The 23,327-nt window shown below is 42.5% G+C and overlaps 1 protein-coding gene across 2 annotated transcripts in view; it reads right to left on the reverse strand.

Moving 5' to 3' along the window:
- The window catches only part of RAPGEF4 (Rap guanine nucleotide exchange factor 4), a 375,319-nt gene that overhangs the window by 76,867 nt on the left and 275,125 nt on the right, over nt 1-23,327 (reverse strand). For both annotated transcript variants that reach the window (XM_060177704.1, XM_060177705.1), the window contains 6 exons: nt 11,788-11,872; nt 9,929-9,989; nt 8,391-8,467; nt 7,798-7,944; nt 6,944-7,059; nt 746-834 (listed from right to left, as the gene is read on the reverse strand). In XM_060177704.1, coding sequence (XP_060033687.1) covers nt 746-834; nt 6,944-7,059; nt 7,798-7,944; nt 8,391-8,467; nt 9,929-9,989; nt 11,788-11,872 — 575 coding nt within the window. The remainder of the gene's footprint in view (nt 1-745; nt 835-6,943; nt 7,060-7,797; nt 7,945-8,390; nt 8,468-9,928; nt 9,990-11,787; nt 11,873-23,327) is intronic.

A 23,327-nucleotide genomic window follows, 5' to 3' on the forward strand; every position in this document is an offset into this window, starting at 1 on the left:
AAAATATTTTTTTTATATATACTTACTTATTTTCCCTTTTGTTGCCCTTGTTTTTTTTTTTTTTTTCCTCCAGGGTTATTGCTGGGCTCGGTGCCTGCACCATGAATCCACTGCTCCTGGAGGCCATTTCCCCCCCCTTTTTGTTGCCCTAGTTGTTGCAGCCTCGTTGCGGTTATTATTGCCATTGTTGACGTTGCTTTGTTGTTGGATAGGACAGAGAGAAATGGAGAGAGGAGGGGAAGACAGAGAGGGGAGAGAAAGATAGACACCTGCAGACCTGCTTCACCGCCCGTGAAGCGACTCCCCTGCAGGTGGGGAGCCGGGGGCTTAAACCGGGATCCTTACGCCGGTCCCTGCTCTTTGCGCCACGTGCGGCCTTGTTGTTTTTGACTGTTGTTGTAGTTACTGTTGTTGTTACTGATGTCGTCATTGTTGGATAGGACAGAGAGAAATGGAGAGGAGGGGAAGAGACAGAGAGAGGGAGAGAAAGACAGAAACCTGCAGACCTGCTTCACCACCTGTGAAGCAACTCCCCTGCAGGTGGGGAGCCTGAGGCTCGAACAGGGATCCTTCCGCTGGTCCTTGCGCTTTGCATCAACTGCGCTTAACCCGCTACGCCACCCCCCGACTTCCAAGCACCCCCTTCTAAAGCTGTTTAGACCACACATATTGAAAAAAGTCAGGGATTTATTTTACATTGATTCGCCTCTATGTAATACACGAAGAAGTTGTGCTGGATGATTACCTGTGGCTTCATTTAAAGCTGGCTCAAGGCGTATTGTTTCTAGAAAATGCTCTAAAATTTTTTCTGGTGTTCCTGACATCACAGTATACCTACGTGAAAAATTAAAAACATCATTAGTTATGTCAAACATGGGCAAATCATTAATAAGTGATCTTTTACAAATCTAACTTTCTATCTCAGGGAACCATGTTGACTTGTGTTTTGACCTGTATTGTCTTTTTTTTTTTTTTTTTTCATTCGGCCAGAGCACTGCTCAGCTCTCGTTTATAGTGGTGCACAGGGGATTGAACAACTTCAGAGCCTCAGGCATGAGAGTCTCTTTGCATAACCATTATGCAATCCACCCGCTTGACCTGTGTTCTCCATATACTAGGTGAAGTCAGATACTTTGCCAATATCTTACAGAGAAACAATGGAAAAACCACAAATTAAAGTAGTTGCTAAAATATTATTCTTTCTTTTTCCCTGCATGGAACTGAAGTTAACTTCTTGGAGAGTGGCTCTAGTAGCCCTGGAACTAAGAAACTTCAGCTTTTTTTCCAAACAAAAAGGAACACAAATCCCAGAGCAGCTCAGGTCAGGCACAGGGAGTCCACGAAGGGAAGGACAGTAGCCTAGGTACCCATAGATGGGTTATTTGTAGGAAAATTTTGGTCCCACACTGGATTTCCCTGTCTGTTTCTGGAATGCTCTATATTTCCCAACTATACAGTGGCATGTGCCTTGGAAATGCAGCTAATAATAAAACAAGAGAAAAGAAAACAAAGCCACAAGCACCAGTCAACAAACTCCACAGCAGCTTAATAAGAAAAGAATCAGCAGTGGAAAAATCCCCCTTGTTTAGTTCAATGTCAAATATAAATGAATTGAAGAGAAGGTACCAACAATTATTTCAAAAGATCTATGGGTAATAAACTGGGAGAATATATATTTTAAATTGAATTTCTTTCTTTCTCTCTTCCTTTCTTCCTCCTCCTCCTCCTCTTTCTTCTTCTTCTTCTTCTTCTTCTTTTTTTTTTTTTTTTTTGCCTTCAGGGTTATTGTTGGGGCTTGGTGCCTGCACTATGAATCCACTGCTCCTGGAGGCTATTTTGTCCCTTTTGTTGCCCTTGTTGTCTATCATTGTGTTATTATTGTTGTTGTTGTTGCTGTAGTTGTTGTTGATAGAACAGAGAGAAATCAAGAGAGGAGGGGAAGACAGAGAGGGGAAGAGAAAGATAGACACCTGCAGACCTGCTTCACTACCCATGAAGCAACCCCCCTGCAGGTGGGGAGCCGGGGGCTCAAACCGGGATCCTTACACCTTACGCCATGTACGCTTAACCTGCTGTGTTACCGCCTGGCCCCCAAATGTCAGTAATTTCTAAGTCATACTCAAGATAGTACCATCACAGTGAATGAAAACTCCAGGGAATCTACGTTAAGATGACCTGGTACTCCTTCAAAATTCAGGCTTTGTTTTTATTTTATCCTTTCACTTACAAAGCAAAATGACAGGTGAGAAAAACACACACATAAAGAAAAGAAAGTTTTCTTATGTTCAGAAAGCAATAGTAGAAGTCAGCTCTGACAGAAACCAGATTTCTTGCATCTTTACCAATATTTTTTTTGACTTGCTGTGAGAGCTTGGAAAAAGTGTGTTGAGACCACAAGAATTTTCGTAGAGGCACTAGCCACCCACCTGAAACCTTAAAAACAGTGTCTAAGCAACTTGGTACCAAATGAAGTTGCACATATAGGCTGTCTGGACTGTAAAAAATTCTTTGTAAAGATGCAAGCATATACTCAAGACTAAACAGAGGCTGACAAGTTAAATCTTTGAGGAAGCTCGGTTTTAGAAACTAAGGAAGAGGAGGAAGGGAAGAAAAGGCTAGTATAAGAAGGCAGAAAACAGGGTCTTTTCTCTAGCATGCAGTGAGCGTCTGAGAAGAGGTGTGTGTCCACCTATCCAGGATTGTCAACTTTGTGGAGCTGAGTTCACTGAGCAATTCCAGAAGACTATGATTCTTGGACAGCACTGACCAGACAAACGGAAGAGGGGCAGCACCTGACCATACTCAAGAGGAACTAGGGTTGAAGAGGGCATTTGACGTCTGTCGAATGTTTACCATTCAACTGGGTGTGTCGCAAATAATGTCATCAATGTTTGCTGCTGTTGGGTAATGTCATCTCCATTTTGCAGATGAAAACACTCTCTGCAGCCAGAGAGCTGGTCAGTGCAGGGTCTGTGCTGTGAGGTGGGTCTGGTGTCATGTGGCCCCTGGTGTGTGATTCTGCTCAGGTGGCGCTGGGCAGGGGCTTCATCTCAGTTCCTGGAGCTCCTTCGAAAGAGGAAGTCTGTCATCCAGTGACTACCCTGGCTTGCTTGCTTATATATAATGCCATGTTTTATTTAAGTACATAAAACAATTATCTGGCATTTCACACAGCACTGGGAAGCTGTTGTTCATCAGCAGTCAGCCCTATAGCTGCTACAGGACTGACAAGACCAATTTGCAATACGTACTTTTCCTTCCTCCCTCTCCCTCTCTCTCTCTTTTTCTTTTGTAAAGATTTACTCAGAAGGCTGAACTTTGAAGGTAAACTTCACAGTCTAGTGGTTTGGGTTTGGTTGTCCTTTAGCTTGGGTGTTATAGCTGATCAAAAAGAATAAAGGTCTGGTAAACGCATGTGGCATAAAAAAGCACAAGGACTGGCATGAGTATACCGGTTCGAGTCCCTGGCTCCCCTCCTGCAGGGGAGTCACTTCACAGGCAGTGAAGCAGGTCTGCAGGTGTCTATCTTTCTCTCCCCCTCTCTGTCTTCCCCATCTTTCAACGATGACATCAATAACAACTACAACAATAAAAGAAAGGGCAACTAAAGGGAAAAAAAAAAGAATAAAGGCCTGGGGCTGGGTGGTGGCATATCTGGTTGAGTGCTCATGCTACAGTGCGCAAGGACCCAGATTCGAGCCCCTGGTCCCCACCTGCAAAGGAAAAGCTTCACAAGTGGTGAGGCAGGGCTGCAGGTGTCTCTCTGTCTCTCCCCCCTCTGTTACTCCTTCTCTCTCCATTTCTGGCTGTCTCTATCTAATAAATAAAGATTAAAAAATTAAAAAAAAAAAGGTCTGGGTAGCAAGGCAAATATTCCAACATCTCAATAGCCAATGGCTTTTCTACACTCCGCCTGGTCAGTCACAAACACCAGGCATCTTTTGCTAACAAAGGCTCCCTCTAGTGGTACAGCTACTATGGCTGCCTTATTCCCTCTCCTCTCAGTTCCACAGAAGGCTGTGCAGGCATGGACACCCTGGAAGGACAGAGGACTTGAGAGGGAGGACCACAGAGCCACTGCCAGATGTAGCCAGCTGTGTTCTAGCACATCTAGGTTTGGCTGAATCATCCCATTGTTACTTTATTTTGGGTAGGGCACTGGCAGGTATCTAACTGCTTGATCTCTTTTTAAATGAGGGACTTGACGACTTGGCTCTTCTCAGCTTATTCCATGAAATTGCTACTCGAGCCTGAGTTAAAAGAGAAATCCAGTGGATTACATTGCTCAAATTCTGAGGTTTCTGAGTATATGCTTACTCAATTCTATTCTGTTCACATGACGATAGTCTCTTTCAAGTCCTTCCCGCCCCCTGTTTTTCCTTCTGTGTGCAGGACCCAGATTTGAGCCTGGTCCCCAGTGCACTGGAAGAAGCTCTGGTGTTGTATTATCCTCCCTCCTCTCTCTCTATCCCTGTCTCTGTCTCTCTGTGTCTGAAAAAGTTGTCTCAGAGTTGTGAAGCTCCAGCAATGACAATAACATTCCATCAACAGAATTTCAATAATGTATAATATATACATATATTTTTTCATTAAGAATTTTGGATGGTGATTTTATAGATTTGTAAATGATTTTTTAAATGTTTATTTATTCCCTTTTGTTGCCCTTATTGTTTTATTGTTGTAGTTATTACTGATATCGTTGTTGTTGGATAGGACAGAGAGAAATGGAGAAGACAGAGAGGGGGAGAGAAAGATAGACAACTGCAGACCTGCTTCATTGCTTGTGAAGCAAGTCCCCTGCAGGTGGGGACCCGGGGGCTCGAACCAGGATTCTTTGCTGGTCCTTGCACCACCTGCACTACCGCCTGACTCCCGTAAATGATTTTTTTAATGTAGTTCATCTCATGTCAGCCTTTTACCTGTGTTTATACAGTACTATACTCTAATATATTAAAGAGTGAAGTTGAAGGAACATAGATTTGTAGGTTGGTCAAGCTGGACTTATAAATCCATTATAAACTGGTAGTAACAGTTTTATGACTCCTCACAACTGGCATCTCTGAGCCTAAAATCCTCCATTTGTGAGAGGTTATAATCAAGACTAGATAGGATATCCAAAATACTACAGCTATTCAGTAATGTCTCATCCCATCTTCATTATAATGGCATTGGTTCATCCAGTCACAACTGCGTGAGCCTTCGGTTTTGAGTTGAACCAATAACAATTCATTAGTTATGTTGAGTGCCCTGATTAAGGGAACATTCAATTTGTGTGGCAAACAAAGGAAATTTACTTGAGCTGCATTCTTTTTAAACATATTGTTTGGTGATACTTCTTTAGCTAAAGAATTGATGTTTTTATTGTCTAAGATTTAAAATTAACTTTTAAAAAAATATTTATTTTATGTATTCCCTTTTGTTGCCCTTGTTGTTTTTTTTATTGTTGTAGTTATTATTGTTGTTGTCATTGTTGGATAGGACAGAGAGAAATGGAGAGAGGAGGGGAAGACAGAGAGGAGGAGAGAAAGATAGACACCTGCAGACCTGCTTCACCGCCTGTGAAGGGACTCCCCTGCAGGTAGGGAGCCGGGGTTTGAACCGGGATCCTTATGCTGGTCCTTGTGCTTTGCGCCACCTGCGCTTAACCTGCTGCGCTACAGCCCGACTCCCTAAAACTAACTTTTATCTAAAAACTAAAGTTTCATAATTTTTGTTCCAGCTACATTTCCTAGTTATCTTAGCATTCAAACGCTGGTATGTTTGATCAAATGTTGGAAATTTCAGGAAAAGATAGAACTGAACACAGATATACTGAGTAAGACCTAACAAAAGAGCCGAGAAGGGGGCCAGGCGGTAGCGCAGCGGGTTAAATGCACATGGTGCAAAGCATGAGGACCAGCATTAAGGACCCCAGTTCAAGCCCCCAGCTCCCCACCTGCGGAGGGGGTCGCTTCACAAGCAGTGAAACAGGTCTGCAGGTATCTATCTTTTGCCCCTCCTCTTTGTCTTCCCTTCCTCTCTCGATTTCTCTCTGTCCTATCCAACAACAACAGCTATAACAATAACAACCACAACAAGGGCACCAACAAGGGTAACCAAATGGGAAAAATGGCCTCCAGGAGCAGTGGGTTCATAGTGCAGGCACCGAGCCCCAGCAGTAACCCTGGAGACAAAAAAAAAACAAAACAATACAAAAAAACCTCGAAAGAGCCAAGAAATGTGGAGCAAATACTGCTTGACATCAGCAGAGTTGAATATGAAAGGTATTGATCTCATCAAGTGGTCTATATTCAAAACATATCTTTTGAGCTGCCTGGTATCCCCCCCATTGTTCTTTTCCATATATTCTTTTTTTTTAATATTTATTTTATTTATTTATCCCCCTTTGTTGCCCTTGTTGTTTTATTGTTGTAGTTATTGTTGTCGTAGTTGTTGGAATGGAGAGAGGTGGGGAAGACAGAGAGGGGGAGAGAAAGATAGACACCTGCAGACCTGCTTCACTGCTTGTGAAGCGACTCCCCAGCAGGTGGGGAGCCGGGGGCTCGAACCGGGATCCTCATGCTGGTCCTTGTGCTTTGCGCCACCTGCGCTTAACCTGCTGTGCTACAGCCCGACTCCCCTTTTCCATATATTCTTACGGTTGAACACTACACAGAGAGTGGTTTCAGAGTAGTGGAATATTCTCCCTAGAATTATTACACGCAGTAGAAAGCTCAACTCAGTGCCAGAAATGGATGCATTATATTCCACAAGATGTGTGATTAGTAGAGAGAGAGAGAGAGAGAACACACACACACACACACACACACACACACACACACACACACACACACACACACACTGCTGTCTTCCACAAAAACAGAACATGCTATTGTAGAAATGATGATACCATGTGAAAAGGTTAATCACAGTCTGGCAATTGCAGTGTTGGAAGCAAACCTACTTTTGCTGAGGCTGTGAGTTTCCTTGATTAGAAGCCCTGTTCCCTGCTGGGACCTTCTCCAGCACCAAGACATCTTGGTCATGTTCTTTAAGTCTGACTGTATTCGCTTCAACATCCTGCAAATACAAATTACACCACATACAGATGCTGCTGCTCTTTCAGACAATGAAAAGAATTTCAAATGCTTCAGAGACTCATTTGGTACGTGTGATGCTAATTGTTACGTCTACAAATTAAGTCATTTTCAAAGTCAAGGGCTGGAATGGTCAGAGATACAACCAGATGAGGTTTGAGGCATGTGGCTTGGAAACTGCTTTTATTCCAAATTCAGAAAACTAGCAGAAGAAAGGAATGCAGTTGTGCTTTGAAAACTCTTTAGGCAAAGATACGCTAGGGAGAAGATGGAGAAGTAGACACATTTGTCTTTTATAAAAACATGCTGCAAATCATATGTAGCATTTTAAATTTTTTTGCCATCAGGGTTATTGGTGGAGCTCTGTGCTGGCTCTATGAATCCACCGCTCCTAGCAGCCACCTCTTTTATTCTTTTTCCATTTTATTTGATAGAAGAGAGACAAATTAAGGGGGGAGGGAGAGGGAGAGGGGGAGAAAGATAGCCACGCGCAGACCAGCTTCACCGTCAAGCCCACCACGTCATATTTGCAGCTTTACAGGAATAACACCACCTCTGAACTTCAGAGACACCAGCACATGTATCATGCCAGTTCTGCAACCAAGGCAGTCTGGCACACACTGTCCACTCATCACAAACAGCAGTGCTCAAATCTTTGCTTATTCGGCCAGAGGAAAAACAGAAGCCCCTCGGCTACTTTTTCTTTTGGCATTGGACTCACCCTCAGGATCCGGTTGAAGTCCTCCTTGTCTACTCTTAAGAAATGGCAGTTATCCTCTCGTAAGACGATAGAGGCAGCTCTCGGGGAATCATTCACCAGGGCTAATTTGCCAAAATCATCTCCCTCGTGCAGAGTGCAGACCACACCCTGAGAGAGCAAGAACATTCAGATGAAGATGTTTCCTGACAAGAGGCAAACAGTCCTTCCCGCCATGAGACTCCTTCATACCCCCCACCACAAGGCCCATTCCCTCTGGCTCATTGTATATTTAAATGACACATACCCATGGATACTGAAGGGATCCTATATAATTAAATCAGAATGTCTTATCTCCTTTCATTAAGTAATGTCATCTATGAACTAATTTTCCTGTATATATTACAACTGATAAAATGAGTCCTCCAAATTTCAATACTATTCTGAATATAATTGTTTAGATAATTTATGATTATAGATGCTATAATGTCTTTTTCTATATACAGTAATAATGTTGGAGGTTTAATTGTAGCACTACACTGCTGCTAGTTAGAATCACAATTGTAAGTGGAGCATAATAAAGTTCCCAAGAGAAAAAAAAAGATATATATGTATACCTTGCCATAAATGACTACATTCACGGATCCTTTTAGAATAATGTACCAGGAGGTTCCTTCTTCCCCCTGGTTAAACACTAGACACAAAAGATGAAAAGACTTATGACAAGAATAGAAGCACATCAATATAAATTACAGCTTATCAAATCATCGCTTTTAAGCACCCCCCCAATCACATTTATTTCAGAAAGAAAAAAAATTACTGGCAAATACTGACTTATTCAGGTGGAATATGATTCCTTTTCCTACAGAACATGAAAAGAACAGAAACACTATTCTACTTGATATTCCTTAAAAGACAGGGTTTTACTAGGTAGACATCAATGTATCAGCAATCAATTTCTTAAAGCAATGCAGTTTCTCCCACAATTCATTACAATGTATTGTGCATTATAAAACAGTTTAAAAAAGTTATCTGACCAGTAATGTGAGGTTTGAAAACATGTAAAAGCATTGCTTATAGATTCACAGTTACATATTTTAAAAAATATGGGCTGGAATGATAACTGTTACCTATAGGGAAGGGGTAACTTTGAGGAGGAAAAACAAGGGAAGAAATAATAAAGGAAATGAGGAATTCTACTATATCTATAATTTCATCCTTTAGAAAATATGAATAAAATATAGCCATGCTTGAATTTGATAAAGATTTAAAAAGGTGTTTGAAATAGTCTATATTTTTAAAACATTTCATAATGAAAAAACATCATCTCCCCAGAGCCCTACTCCATCAGGGAAAGAGAGAGACAGGCTTGGGGTATGGATCAACCTGCCAACATCCATGTCCAGTAGAGAAGCAACTACAGAAGCCAGCCCTCCCACCTTCTGCACCCCATAAAGAATTTGGTCCATACTCTCAGAGGGAGAGAAATGGTAGGGGAGCATGACCAGAGGGGTCTGAAATCCAATTCCATCAAGATCCAGAAAGAAAAGAGGAGAAAAGGATTTTGGGGAAGGAGGACTGGCAGAGGGTTGGGGGCAGGGATATTTAGGTCCTGGAACATGAAGATGGAAACAGACCTCAGCTGGGCTAGGTGTGGGAGTGTTTTGCAGACATCTACCATGGTGAAATGAACAATTGCACTTATGTTCCAACAACTTTACTATAAACCATTAACCTCCAAATTAAAAAAAAAGAAATAGAAAATAGACTGACAGAACGACAGAATTTGTTGTTCTATCAGTCTTCAGAGACTAATTAGTTCTTCCAAAGCCACAAACTAAAGGAAGGTCACTGAAAAGTTCCTGCCTGGAGTGGTTATTTCATCTTCTAAATACAACCTTGAGTCAGTAAAGTGGGGACCAGAGGAGACTCGGGCTGGCTGCCACCACCAATGCTGGGCTGGCACTAGGAGACCAGCATGTCACAGAGTACCAGGCATGTGCTGGGAATGAGCAGAGCTTCAGGAAAACAAAGGTGCCACCTGAAGTCAGACCTGGGGAAAACCAGGGAGATCTGCATCTACAGCCAAGCCCCCAGGTCACATGCCAGCCAGAGGACCAGTGAGGCACAATGCTCTGTCACAGCTTTCACTCACACACAGTTCCTCCTTTGGCGTGGGATTCAAAAATGAGAACACCAGCCAATTCCCGCTTCACCTAGAAGAAAAATAAGTGCAGAAAGGTCAGAAGGGGGAGGGAAATGGAGATTTACTTTCTATCTGAACAGTGCTAACCCTGCCTTTCTGCCCACACAGCCACCTCTCACTTCCTTCATTGCTGCTCTCATGTAAGAAAAAAAAAAAACCACTTCTATTAGATTTGCTGCTACATTCTTAAAGCACTTACAAAAGCTATTTTATAAGCTAATTCATTTAAGACAACCTTCCCTGAGATGGTTTAAAACATGATTTCACATGTGTGAACTAGCTAATTTCTCTGCCTAACTTTTCCCTTCAGGGAGATAATGAGAACATCTGCAATATCATGACTGCTGGGACTAGAGGCTCCCCCTCTGGATCCCACGTAATGTATTAGTGGAAACATGCTTGAATTTCAATGTCTTGAAGTTGAGTAATTAAGCTTAAATGTGTGAGCAGCATCATATTCCTCTACAACTAGTTAAAAGAAATCCAGATTATGACCCTAAATTATGGCGATCTTCATGAATCAAAGTAACTGGAGAATTTCCCACACAACCAGAGCACCTGAAGAAGAGACTATCCCGTATCCTTCCAATCCCACCATGGCTTGGGAAGTCAGAACACAGAATCATGGGGGTCTGGAGCATAGGTGGTGGTGGGGTCTTCCTTCACTTCTACAGAATGAGATGGTGGTGTGCAGGGGCTCCTCATTTAAGGCTTCTAGGTATTAGGCTTGTTCCACTAATGGCAGAGTGAGGATGACAGCCAGTGACTGATAGGAGGGGAGTCTGGATTGGAAAATGCCCTTGGAACTAGCTCCATGTACATGAGCCAGACTCTGGACCTCCAGCAGCGTGGAGGGGAGGAGTGTGAAGTTAATTATGTCTGGGTCAAACTTGGGGAAGGTTTGTAGCCCTATAGTTTGAGCTACGACAAATGCTGAGAACATGAGACCTGAACCTTCCTTCCAGAGCAGGGACCACAGTGGTTACTACACACAGTGACTACACACAGTGATTACTAGTGAGTACATTACATCACCAAGTGAGATGGGGGAAAAGACAAACTAAGTATGTAGACATAGCTAAGGGAAATCATGATACCATATATGTGTGTGTGAGAGTGTATTATATGACTGCCTATATACATATATATCCAGAACAAAAACCTGTCAACACTGAAATAACATCTGATGGTCAAATTAACATATAGGAGCTGTGTGCTACTTAGAACCTACTGAGAGGTCAAATTTCTGTCTGCTGTAGTCCCAAATACTCTAGTGAGGTGAAAGTTCAAAGTCAGATGTGGTCATAGAGGCAGTGCTTTACCAGTGGGCATGACTACGGTGCCCTGATATAGTTGAAGGAAGGCTCTCTTGGGCCTCTGCTTCCTTTGTCAATAGGGGGTAAATCTAGGCAGAGCTGGTCCCTTGTACTAGGGTGGGTCATCCTGACTTTTCTTCTTTTCTCTGGTTCTGCATTTCAGAGGAGGCTCTCAGAGCTTCTATTGAGGTCTTGTTGTCTTATCTAAACATATAGGTTCCAAGATTTATTGGAAGGTTGAAGCATGTGCTCTAAACCTATTCAGACCATTTTGCATAGATTTTGGGGCACGTGGGAGACTACCAATGATGTGATTAATAGTTGATCCCATTCCAGTGATTGTCCTTGAATATAACTTCCTAAGACACAGTGATAATTCATGAGGTGGAATCCAGGCATTCCTTTACTCCTTGTACCACCCTAGGACCCTCCTCCATTCCTAAAAGCATCTCAGAGTCCTTCTGACCATACTCAAACTAAGGCACAACTTACGGTGGTGGAGAGATGGGATAAGGCTTTAATGTGAAGAAGCTCTTCATAGATAATCTCTAGGTCATCTACTGTCCTCTGGCCAGGTCTACAAAGAAAAGAGTTACAAGGAAATATTGAGACAAGGTTAAAAAATAAAAGTCTTGGGGGTCGGGCGGTGGCGCAGTGGGTTAAGCATACGTGGTGCAAAGCGCAGGGACCGGTGTAAGGATCCCGGTTCGAGCCCCCGGCTCCCCACCTGCAGGGGAGTCGCTTCACGGGCGGTGAAGCAGGTCTGCAGGTGTCTGTCTTTCTCTCCCCCCCCTCTCTGTCTTCCCCTCCTCTCTCCATTTCTCTCTGTCCTATCCAACAACAAAACAACGTCAACAATGGCAATAATAACCGCAACGAGGCTGCAACAACTAGGGCAACAAAAAGGGAGAAAAATGGCCTCCAGGAGCGGTGGATTCATGGTGCAGGCACCGAGCCCAGCAATAACCCTTGAGGGAAATAAAATAAAATAAAAGTCTTGAAATCCTGAAATGGCTTCAGAAGCCATGTATGTTAATGTCCTTGTTCAGGAGTTTCTGAGGAGAAATGCCTATAAATATATATTGACCAAAGGAAACATGATGCCACTATGGCCCTTTAAAGGGATTTTTGAAGTGACTCTTTCCCTTGAAGAAAGCAACCCGTGAAGAAGTCAGATGTATACAATCGCTTTCTCTTCCACCCTCAGAGGGAAAAACATCACTCATGTTATAGTTGGTTAACTTAGCTCTCATTTCATAGACGATAGCTCTGAAAGACTGCTTTTCAAAGACACCTTAACTAGTAACAACAACGCTTGTCTTCTAATTAACACTAGGAATATCTGGTTTCATTACTGGGAAGATTGGTCCAAATTTGGGGGGACCTGGTGTATATCTTAGCCTAAGGGAATAATAATTCTGTCATCACTATAGCAGTACATTTCTATCAGGAGACTCAAATATAGGACACCTAAGGGCGCAACAACATTTTCTCAGCTATCCCTAAGTCGGTGAGGACATGAGCTGAGCAAGAGCAAATGGTTCCACGGGGTCACAGAAATAGCCCACTTGGATAGTGTGCTGCATTGCCATCAGTGTGACCCACATTGGAGCCTAGTGCCCAGGACACTGAAGGAAGCTTTGGTGCTGTGGTCTCTACCATTCTCTCTATGCTTCTCTGCTTTCTCTGTGTCTATCACACTAAAAAAAAAAAAATAGCAAGCAAATAGCTCCACGGATAACTATAGTTCCACAAGATGTTAACCAGCACACTGTGAATTTTTGCCTATACTTCACTACAGAATTAGTATCTGATAATTTGCCTTTGAGGATATAGTACAGGGGTGTTGTGAAAGTTTTGGCATGGGAGCAGAATGGGCTAATAATAATCTAATAGTAGCATGGGCTACCAATTATCTCTTTGTGTCTATAATAGCAGCATTTAATTATATGTCAATGATAATAGATACAATTGGTCAATTATTTGGATTTTCTATAGTTCTCTGCAATATAAAGAACCTTGACTAATATGTTTTTGAAACTTAGAAACAAATGTGTCATGCCAAAGCCTTGCACATTTATGATTTCACCAGTCTCAGGACACCTTTTTTCATTCTTTTTAAAACTTCTGATCAATACAGAGAAACAGAGAGACTGATAGAGGTAGAGAGAGACACCACAGTAACACCACTACCCTTGGTGCTGAGAAATTCCCAGGTGGTGCTGGGGTTTGAAACTTGGCAGTACCCTTGGTAAGGTATGCACACCAATGGGTGAGCTATCTAATGCCTCAACAAATGGGTCTTCAATTCTCTGATTCCTGGGAAATCAATTTCTACCTTCATGCAGCCAACTGCTGAAGCTAGGAACAGTACTTCTTACAAAGCTGAGCTTGCATTTTGTCCTAGAATTTCAACAATTTATGGTATTATTCAATGTGGGTGTATATTAGACATAGATACCTTCTGGTAGTCCCTCACAACACATGCCATTTAAAAAAGTATTTTCTGATCAAGTAAGTTCATAAAATGTTGGGGTACAGAATACTGGAGTTAGAGTCTGAAGATCAAGTTTTAACCTCAATGCAACCACTCACCAGTGTGACATCAGACTCAGTCTCATGGCTTACTTGGGGGGTAGTGCCTTCCTGAGAGAGATGTGAATGCTAAAGCTGGCACAGGGTGTGAAGACATCTGCTTCCTTATTGGTACAAGTGGAGGAAATCCTAAGTGATACTCAAACCTTTGCATAAGAAGCTAATCAAATGTACGACAAGTATAATACTTGGGCCAGCAAAATACAGTTAAGACTAGATAAATTAGTAGGTAAGTATTCTGAGTAATCTAAATTGTAACTATTCTAAAATCATTGTTTGAATTAACTAGGATGACAACCATATAATAAAAGAGTGGAGATGACTGATCAGTTGGAGGGAGAAAGATCTGATACCTTGCAAATTACCTTCTCAAGGACAACTTTCACATGAACAAAAATATATGATATCCTTTTCATAGTATCAACAGAGGATCAACTTCCTAATCCTGATTATACTAAAACAAGTACTAAATCCATGGATGACCTAGGATGTTGTCACAGAAGTTCACCTCCTACAAAGGATGCTCACTGAAGGACACAACTGTTTATCAATCTAAAGCTTAATCAGGAAACTTCTCAGAAAGAAGAGGCTCAATAAAGGCACTGAGGAAGGGCTATGGGCATGGGGTCTCTGGAGGAGCCAGGCTTTCTTAGCAAGGGGCTTAATCTACTACTTGACTCAGACATGGGGATTTTGAAACTAGGACCCTTGGGGATTTAAAAGTCAATTGAATCACCTCAGTCCATGTGCAACTATAGAGGCGGCTGATGTGAAAGTCTCAAGACTTAATAGGATTATGGCTCTTCAGCACAAAGAGCGGCCCTGCTGTTTGTGCTACTTGACATTCACTGCAGATAGCATGGACCCACCTAGAAGCATATGTCAATTTAAGAGAAAAAGTCACCAAGTCTCATTTTCACCTCCATGGAGGTGAGAAGTTACGGAAAGAGGAGAAAAGTTCAGCTGGGAAAAGAGAAGGTTAGAATCCATCCTCTAAATTCTTGCCAGATTCAAAGTTTTGAGTTTGGGAAGCAAATTCATATGAGCCCAGGAAAAATGTTTACAAGTTTTTTTTAATTTAATTTAATTTTTGTTTGTTTGTTTGCTTGAAAATGCTGCCTTCCCTATGCCACTAGGGAAAGACAGAAATAGGCTGAGTGTATGGGTTGACCTGTCAATGCCCATATCTAGCGGAAAAGCAATTACAGAAGCCAGACCTTCCAAACTTCTGCTTCCCATAAAGATCTTTGGTCCATACTTCCAATGGAGGGGAGGGGAAACAGAACTCTGATGGTGGGAATTGTGTGGACTTGTACCCCTCTTATCCTACAACCTTGTCAATCATTATTAAATCACTAATTAAAAAGTGCTGCCATTAGAATCTACGCATCCCATATGTTGAAAATGATTATATTTAATCTAAGATTTTATATTTATTTATTTATTTTCCCTTTTGTTGCCCTTGTTGTTTTTTATTGTTGTTGTAGTTATTGTTGTTGTCATTGTTGGATAGGACAGAGAGAAATGGAGAGAGGAGGGCAAGACAGAGAGGGGGAGAGAAAGACAGACACCTGCAGACCTGCTTCACCGCTTGTGAAGCGACTCCCCTACAGGTGGGAAGCCGGGGGCTCGAACCGGAATCCTTACAGGGCCCCTGTGCTTTGCGCCAAGTGTGCTTAGCCCATTGCGCTACCGTCCGATTCCCTTAATGCAAGATTTAAATTATTTGAAGAACTCAGTTAGATCCTCAATGCAACATAATAAACATCTGACAGAATGGTTCAAGGCTGCCTTGTAAGCTAAGGTAATTGTGGAATTGATAGCAAAGTGTGGAAGAAGAGGAACCGAAGTGGCAACATTCGAGCTATTCTTTAAACTACTTATTTTCCCTTGCTCTTCACCAGTGAATATGACTCAAAGCTGTTCTCTCCTGTTGTCACTCTCCTGGTTCTTTTTCTTTCTTAAATGTTTCTTCTCAATGTCATCTGTACTCTATTGTTCTTTTTTGTTCATTTTGGTAATTGTGCCATGCCCCAAAGCTTTGTTCAGCTCTATTCCTACTTTGTTCTACTTTATGTCCCTTTGGAAAATCCACAATAATCAACAGTATAATGCTGAGGTCTAAATCTCTCTTTTCTTATAGGTGTTTTCCTGAGATCCAGTTGCTTCCTGACTCCTTTTTCCCCTTCCCCTTCCCTTCTCCCTCCTCTTTGTCCTTTTAGTAGATATTTTTAAAGTGTTCTCTTTGTTATTCTTTTCAACTTTATTTTATTTGACAGGACAGAGATAAATTTATAGGGAAGAGGGAAATAGGGAGAAAAACAGACAGAGAGACAGAGAGACAGCTACAGACCTACTTCACCACATGTGGACCTTTCCTTCTGCAAGAACAATTGAGTCACCTCGGTCCATGTGCAACTATAGAGGCGGCTGATGTGAAAGTCTCAAGGTAGACTTAATAGGATTATGGCTCTTCAGCACAAAGAGTGGCCCTGCACACCATCACATGTGCACTTAACCAGGTGTGCCACTACCTGGCCCCCTGACTGACTCTTTCTTTTCAGATAATCCAGAGGAACACAAGCTCAATCTGTCCAGATGTGTTGCCTCATTGTCAATACACAAGGCTCTTGAAAAGTTGACCTTAAGGCCAAAGTCATGGTGGGGTAAAAGCGGATCTTGCTTTTCCATACTCATCTGTCCTCTTTTCATACTTCCTCTCATGGCCATGATCTACCACACATTTCTCCATCCCTCAAATAACTTTCATTTTCAATGCCTCCAATATGTTTTATATATTCTTTTTCCCCCCAGGATATTTTTGTTCTGCCCAGCTCAGTTGTCATTTCTCCCAGGCAAAAGGAGTTTACTAACCTTTACTCTACCATGGTTCATAGTCCTACTGCCATGGTAATTACTACATGCTGTGAAGAAAGCTATCTGTGTTCATAACTTTAGGTACCTCTTCTCAAAAGATGGAGCAATTGGTAGAGCAAAGAGCACTGAGTTGGAAACAGAAACTAGATTTGAGGTGTAAATCATATATTTCCTAGATGTCCTATTGATCTAGTATCTTTTTTCTGCAACTGTAATGTAGAAATAATAAGCATGATTGTTAGACTAAAGGAGTAAGTACACATAAATTATTGACACACTGGAAATAGGGCACAAATACAGGATGCCGTTATAAGTGTGGGTATTGAACACAGTTCATCCGATGGACTCACCGACTCTGGCAATTCCTGGTGAACTCAGGGACTGCCCACTGGAGATGGCAGCAGTATCATGAACTGGCTCCTTTCAGTGACATGAAGAAATTGGGACTTACGTTCTGTTATCCTTCCCATAGAAGGTTAAATAAGATAAATTGTCCACGATAAGACTCACTTTGGACATGGCACATATTAAGAACATGGAAGACAGTAACTAGTAGAGGCCTCCCTCATCTAGAAACTCATCTCTTATTCTCAAATCCCACACAATGACAGAAAGGATATTCTTCTACAGGACTATAGATTCACTCTATAGGACTGAATTACTATCTTAGACCAGCTGAACTTACTCAGTCTAAGTTAAGATCAGTGGGGGGCATGGCAAAGGTGATCATCAGTGACCAAGTAGCAACTGTTGGGCTCGGTTCCTTTTTTGTTTCAGTATCTGGAAGTTTTGATTACAATGGCTCTGTAATATAGTAAGAGTTATGAAGTAACCTACATCACCTCGTCATGAATGGAGCTTGAAGGAATCATGTTATGTGAGATAAGCCAGAAAGAGAAGGATGAACATGGGATAATCTCACTCAAGAGCAGAAGTTGAGAAACAAAAATAGAAAGAGAAAACACAAAGTAGAACTTGGAGTGGGCTTGGTGTATTGCACCAAAGAAAAGGACTCTGGGAAGGATGGGGGTGAGAGGCTGAGGGGCTCTCAGGTTCTGGTGAACCATAGTGGAGGGAAAGAGTGTTTTGCAGACACCTGTCATAGTGAGATGAGGCATTTTACCCATGTGTCAATAATTGTACTTATTGTAAACGATTAATCTCCTCAATAAAAAGGAAAAAAAAAAACCATCCAGATAGCTCTGAAAGCAAATAAGCACCAATACCACAAGCCATAAAAGTACGAGTAGCAGACTAGAGTTTTAGAAATTCTTGCATAACAGACAGTAGACAGGAACAGAATGTTTCAGAAATGCTTGGAAGCAACCACGGTCCAAGAGTCATAGGACAACCTACCACCAGTACACAGGGGAGGAAGTCAGCACTGCCAGTGAGACCTGGGCAGGAGAGGACCATATTGTTCATCCAATGACTATTTAACTCAGACACACAAAAAGCTGAGTTCTTCTCCTAGGCCCCACTCTGAGCAATGAGTAAGGGGCAGAGTTTACTGTGAGATGAACACTTGAGACATGCCCTCTAAGACAAATGCCCAGAGAGAAGCCAAATAGAGTGTGTGAGAACCCCAACCCACTGGTGAGACACAGAGGAGAAAAAGAAAGTCAGATTTCTCCAGAGCTAGGCTCCATTGCTATGAAACTCTTCTCATTTGGGCAACCAGTGGGAGAATGGGGGTGTCCTCCGCCTCTCTGTTCCCTAGTGTACTTTTCATACAATAAGGCCTACCAGGAAGACTGGCCTGCTACGCAGCCTCCCACCATCACCTTCAGGAGTGGCTCTGTTGTGGTGCAGACACCCCCACACTTGCATAGAGACCCCTGTAGGGACTTACTGTTCTTACATTCACCAGTAACCAACAGGGAAAAATAGAGATGCCTGCAGGACTCACTGGATGCTGGGGAGAAACCACGGCCGCGTTTTGAAGCTGAAGGAACAAAGCCTCTATAACAGTTTAGTCCTTGAGTCTCAAATCACATTCCCAATAAAAGAAAAGAGAATAAATAACAATGCTGTGGTCTCAAGTGGACAATGTAATCACAGAGGAAGCCACTGTCATTTGGCAGCCCTCCTAGGTAGCAAGGAACTTCTTGGCACTGTTTAAAGCAAACATTTTAACAGGGTGGGAGAAGTCAGCACTGCAAGGGGCAAAAAGATTTCCTTTAAAAAAATGATGAGCCAGGCAGGAGCACACCCAGTAGGGCACACATGTTATGTTCAGTCTGCTGGTCCCCACCTGCAGAGGGGAAGCTTCAATGGTGATGAAGCAGTGCTGTAGGTGTGTGTGTGTGTGTGTGTGTGTGTGTGTGTCCCTCTCCCCTCTCAATTTCTCTCTATCTATTGTTAATTTATCCTTTCTTAAATAAAAAAAAAAATCTCTCTATCCTATCAAAGAAAATTGATTAATCAACTGAAAGAAAAAAAATATTCACAGTTTAGAAAGCTACGAAAGCATTCCTGAAAAGTCAGGACACAGTTCCTCTGGGGTTTCAACATGTCATTTGTACTGCAAGTTGGAGTTGGTTCCAGGGTAGAGGCCAAACAAAATGAAAGTCATTTTGGCCGGCCTTTCACACACAAGAGAGGCAAACTGCGAAGCCCTCTCCCAGCCCAGGTAGGTGCAGCTCAGCGCTTGGAGCAGCAATGTCAGGGAACAAGTCCAGCTTCTCCTGAGGCCACCAACTCAGAGCTGCTGTGCCATCTAGTGTCTCAGAAGGGACTTACTTCTCTGTTCACCCTCAGTCAAAGCTTCTGCTTGTGATCTGCCTTCTTTTCAAAGAACCCTGATGACTTCCAAAACTGAGCGCTCCCTACCACCACCCCTGAACAAAACCACATTTTAAAAAGCTGGGTTCTTTTTCTTTTTATTTTTTAATTTTTTTATATTTACTTTCCCTTTTGTTGCCCCTGATGTTTTTCATTGTTGTTGATGTTGTCGTTGTTAGATAGGACAGAGAGAAATGGAGAGAGGAGGGGAAGGCAGAGAGAGAGAGAGAAAGATAGACACCTGCAGACCTGCTTCACCGCCTGTGAAGCGAGCGACTCCCCTGCAGGTGGGGAGCCAGGGGCTCGAAGAACCGGGATCCTTACTCTGGTCCTTGCACTTCGCGCCACCTGCGCTTAACCCGCTGTGCTACTGCCGACTCCCCAAAACTGGGTTCTTAATGGCAAAGGAGGTATAACGCATCTTTCATACTCTGAGTCTATACAGCACTGACAGGGGAAAAATGGAGAAGAGTTCCCCCCCCCCCGCCTGTTCAAAGAGTAATAAAAGGGTCCCAAGACCTGAAGACAATTCGGCTTTCAAGAGCCAAGGGAACAGTGTGCCCAGAGCAAGAGGAGGGGACTCCCCTGCACCTTCACAGAGTAGCCTACAAGGCTGGGGAAGTGAATTGGACTCTCTGGCTGCTCTGAGTGGCAGCCGGTGAATGTAGCTGGTCTTGACTTGTCCTTCGCCAGACGTCACAGGGAGAGGTACTAGGCCTCCCCGCTTCGTTACAAGTCTGTGTGGTGCCACATGGATGTGGATTTGTTGGATCCTGCTGTGGGAAGGCCTAGTTTCTGCAGGGGACATGTTCTGGCAGCAACGTCTAGTTACAGACAAGATAATAAACGGGGATGGATGGAGATGCAGTTTATACATTAAAGGACGGGTGGTTTCAGGTGATATTGGAAGCTGCTGGTAAATACAGTTTCATCAAGGAATTTATCAAGGTCAGAGACAGAGCTTTTCAGCTATTGGAACGTGGCTAAAATGATGGATGTTGTCAGGTCCCAAGTACCACAAGGACAAGAACAGCAGAGAAATATGCAGGTGAGCAAGCAAATAGCTCAGTTCTTCTTCCCTGGTGCAGAGAGAAACTGTGTTGAAAAGGAAACATTATAAATGTCTACAGAAGGCACTTTAGGCTTCAGGATAAAGACAATGCCTTATTTGGAGGCAGTGGTGTAGGAATGCTTGACTTTTGCTACCACACTCTAGGCCAACCTATCTGTTTGCGGTATATTTCTCAAATTTTCAGGGTCTTTTTCTCTCTATACATAGAGGATGTAACATTCCCAACCCCTTTGTCTAATAAACCTGTGAAATGTGTTTCTTTTTTTCAACTCTCAGGACCCTTGCAGCTTCAGAATTAGATCTTAGAGATCAGAGACATTCTGTGGAGAGCAGCCTGGAGAACTCTCAGGAAGCTAGAAGTGGACCTATCCTATGACCCTGCAATTCCTCTCCTGGTGATATATTCTAAGGAACCAAACACACCCATCCCAAAAGATTTGTGTACACCTATGTTCATAGCAGCACAATTTGTAATAGCCAAAACCTGGAAGCAACCCAGGTGTCCAACAACAGATGAGTGGCTGAGCAAGTTGTGGTATATATACACAATGGAATACTTACTACTCAGCTATTAAAAAGTGGTGACTTTGCCTTTTTCAGCCCATCTTGGAGGAGCTTGAAGGAATCATGTTAAGTGAGATAATTCAGGAACAAAAGGATGAATATGGGATGATCTCATTCATAGACAGAAGTTGAAAAACAAGATCAGAAGGGAAAACACTAAGCAGAACTTAGACTGGAGTTGGTGTATTGCACCAAAGTAGAAGACTCTGGGGTGGGGGAGAGGGTTCAGGTCCTCGAATATGGTGGCAGAGGAGCACCTGGTGGGGGCTGTACTGCTATGTGGAAATATTATGCATGTGTAAACTACTGTATTTTACTGTTGACTGTAAACCATTAGTACTGATGAGAAATGATACCACCCCCATCATGGCATGGGCACTGGCTTCATAATTCAAGAGTTCTTAGTATAAAATGTTTGGGGGGCTGGGTGGTGATGTACCTGATTGAGCACATATGTTATAAATCTAAGAACCTGGGTTCAAGCCTCTGTTCTCCATTTGCAGGGGGAAAGGTTTGCTAGTGGTGAAGCAGTGCTGCAGGTATCTCTCTATATCATGTCTTGATTTCTGTACCCAAGAAATAAAGATAGTAATTTTTAAAAAATGTTTTAAGGACAATGATTTGAGGTTTATCACATTTAAACTGAATATACCCTATATTCTTTCAGCAAAAGTGTTTACCACAGGGCATGCTAGAAGTTTAATATTAAACTTCTTAAGATGTAAGTGTGGCTGTGTGTTCCTTTTAGATATAAGCAGAGACAGAGAATGAAGGAGAAAGGGGGTAGGTAGGGAGGAAGAGAAGGAGAGGGGAGAGAGAGAGAGAGAGAGAGAGAGAGAGAGAGAGAGAGAGAGAGACTATAGCTCTGAGAAGCTTCCTTCAGCATGGTGGGGCCTTGGCTCAAATCAGGGCTGTACATGTGGTAAAGCTGCACACTATCCAAGGAGAGAGAAAGAGAGAGAGAGAGAGACCAACCCAAGCACCATTCTGCCATCACTGGACTCTGTGACACTCCCTTGTGATGCCAGGGATGGAACCCAGGATTTCCCTCATTGTAAGGCATACTTTATATCCCAAGTCATCACCCAACTTGCCAAGAATTACTTCTTAAATAATCCAGGGCAGATAGGTTATTAATATTTACCTGTACTTCTCAACTTGTTCATGAGAACCCCCTCCTCCCCACCCTCCTCAAAGAGCTGACTTACAGTAACCTAGCTGAGAGGAAAGATTATTTATTATCCATGGAAAAAAAGAATGGAATTGAATTTCGAGTTAGTAATAAACTTGGGCTCTCAGTTCCTAATCCAGCCACTATGTACCACTACGTGATATTAAGGAAAGCACTCTGCATCTACTAGGCTCAATTTCATCTGTAAATTATGGAGAATAACATTAGCTCTATTCAGTTCACAGAGCTATTCTGAGGTTCAAGGAAGTGACTGTGTGAAGTGACTATATGAATTATCTAATGCAACTTAGATACTAAAGTTTTGTCTGTAATTCTGCCTTGTATTTGATGTGATTTTTAAAATATTTTTTATTTTCCCTTTTGTTGTCCTTGTTTGCTTTTTATTGTTGTTGTAGTTGTTGTTATTCATGTCATTGTTGTTGGATAGGACAGAGAAATGGAGAGAGGAGGCGAAGACATAGAGGAGGAGAGAAAGACAGACACCTGCAGACCTGCTTCACCGCTTGTGAAGCAACTCCCTTGCAGGTGAAGAGCTGGGGGCTTGAACCAAGATCCTAACAGCGGTCCTTGCGCTTTGCATCATGTGCGCTTAAACCGCTGCACTACCATCCAACTCCCGTAATTTTTTTTTTTCTAAAGTAGATGGCACTGTTGTACTCCACTCATGCAGAGGGTAAAAGCAGAATGAGATGAGATAAAGATTTGATCTCCGCAACATCTTTCCTTACCAGTGCTCAGAGAACATGCCTCGGAGGCCATTCTTGGCCTGGAACAGGTGATACAACACAAGACTTCAGAGTCAGATAGACGTGGAACAGTTGCTGAATCTACCATTTTCAGGGTGGTCACACCAAGTGTATTAACATATACCTGCTTCCTAATCCACAGAATAGAAGTAACAGCAATAATAATACCATATTGTTCTGTTTCAGGAACTGAACGAGGTAA

Source organism: Erinaceus europaeus, chromosome 18 (genome assembly GCF_950295315.1).
Source record: "Erinaceus europaeus chromosome 18, mEriEur2.1, whole genome shotgun sequence".
Taxonomy (NCBI): domain Eukaryota; kingdom Metazoa; phylum Chordata; class Mammalia; order Eulipotyphla; family Erinaceidae; genus Erinaceus; species Erinaceus europaeus.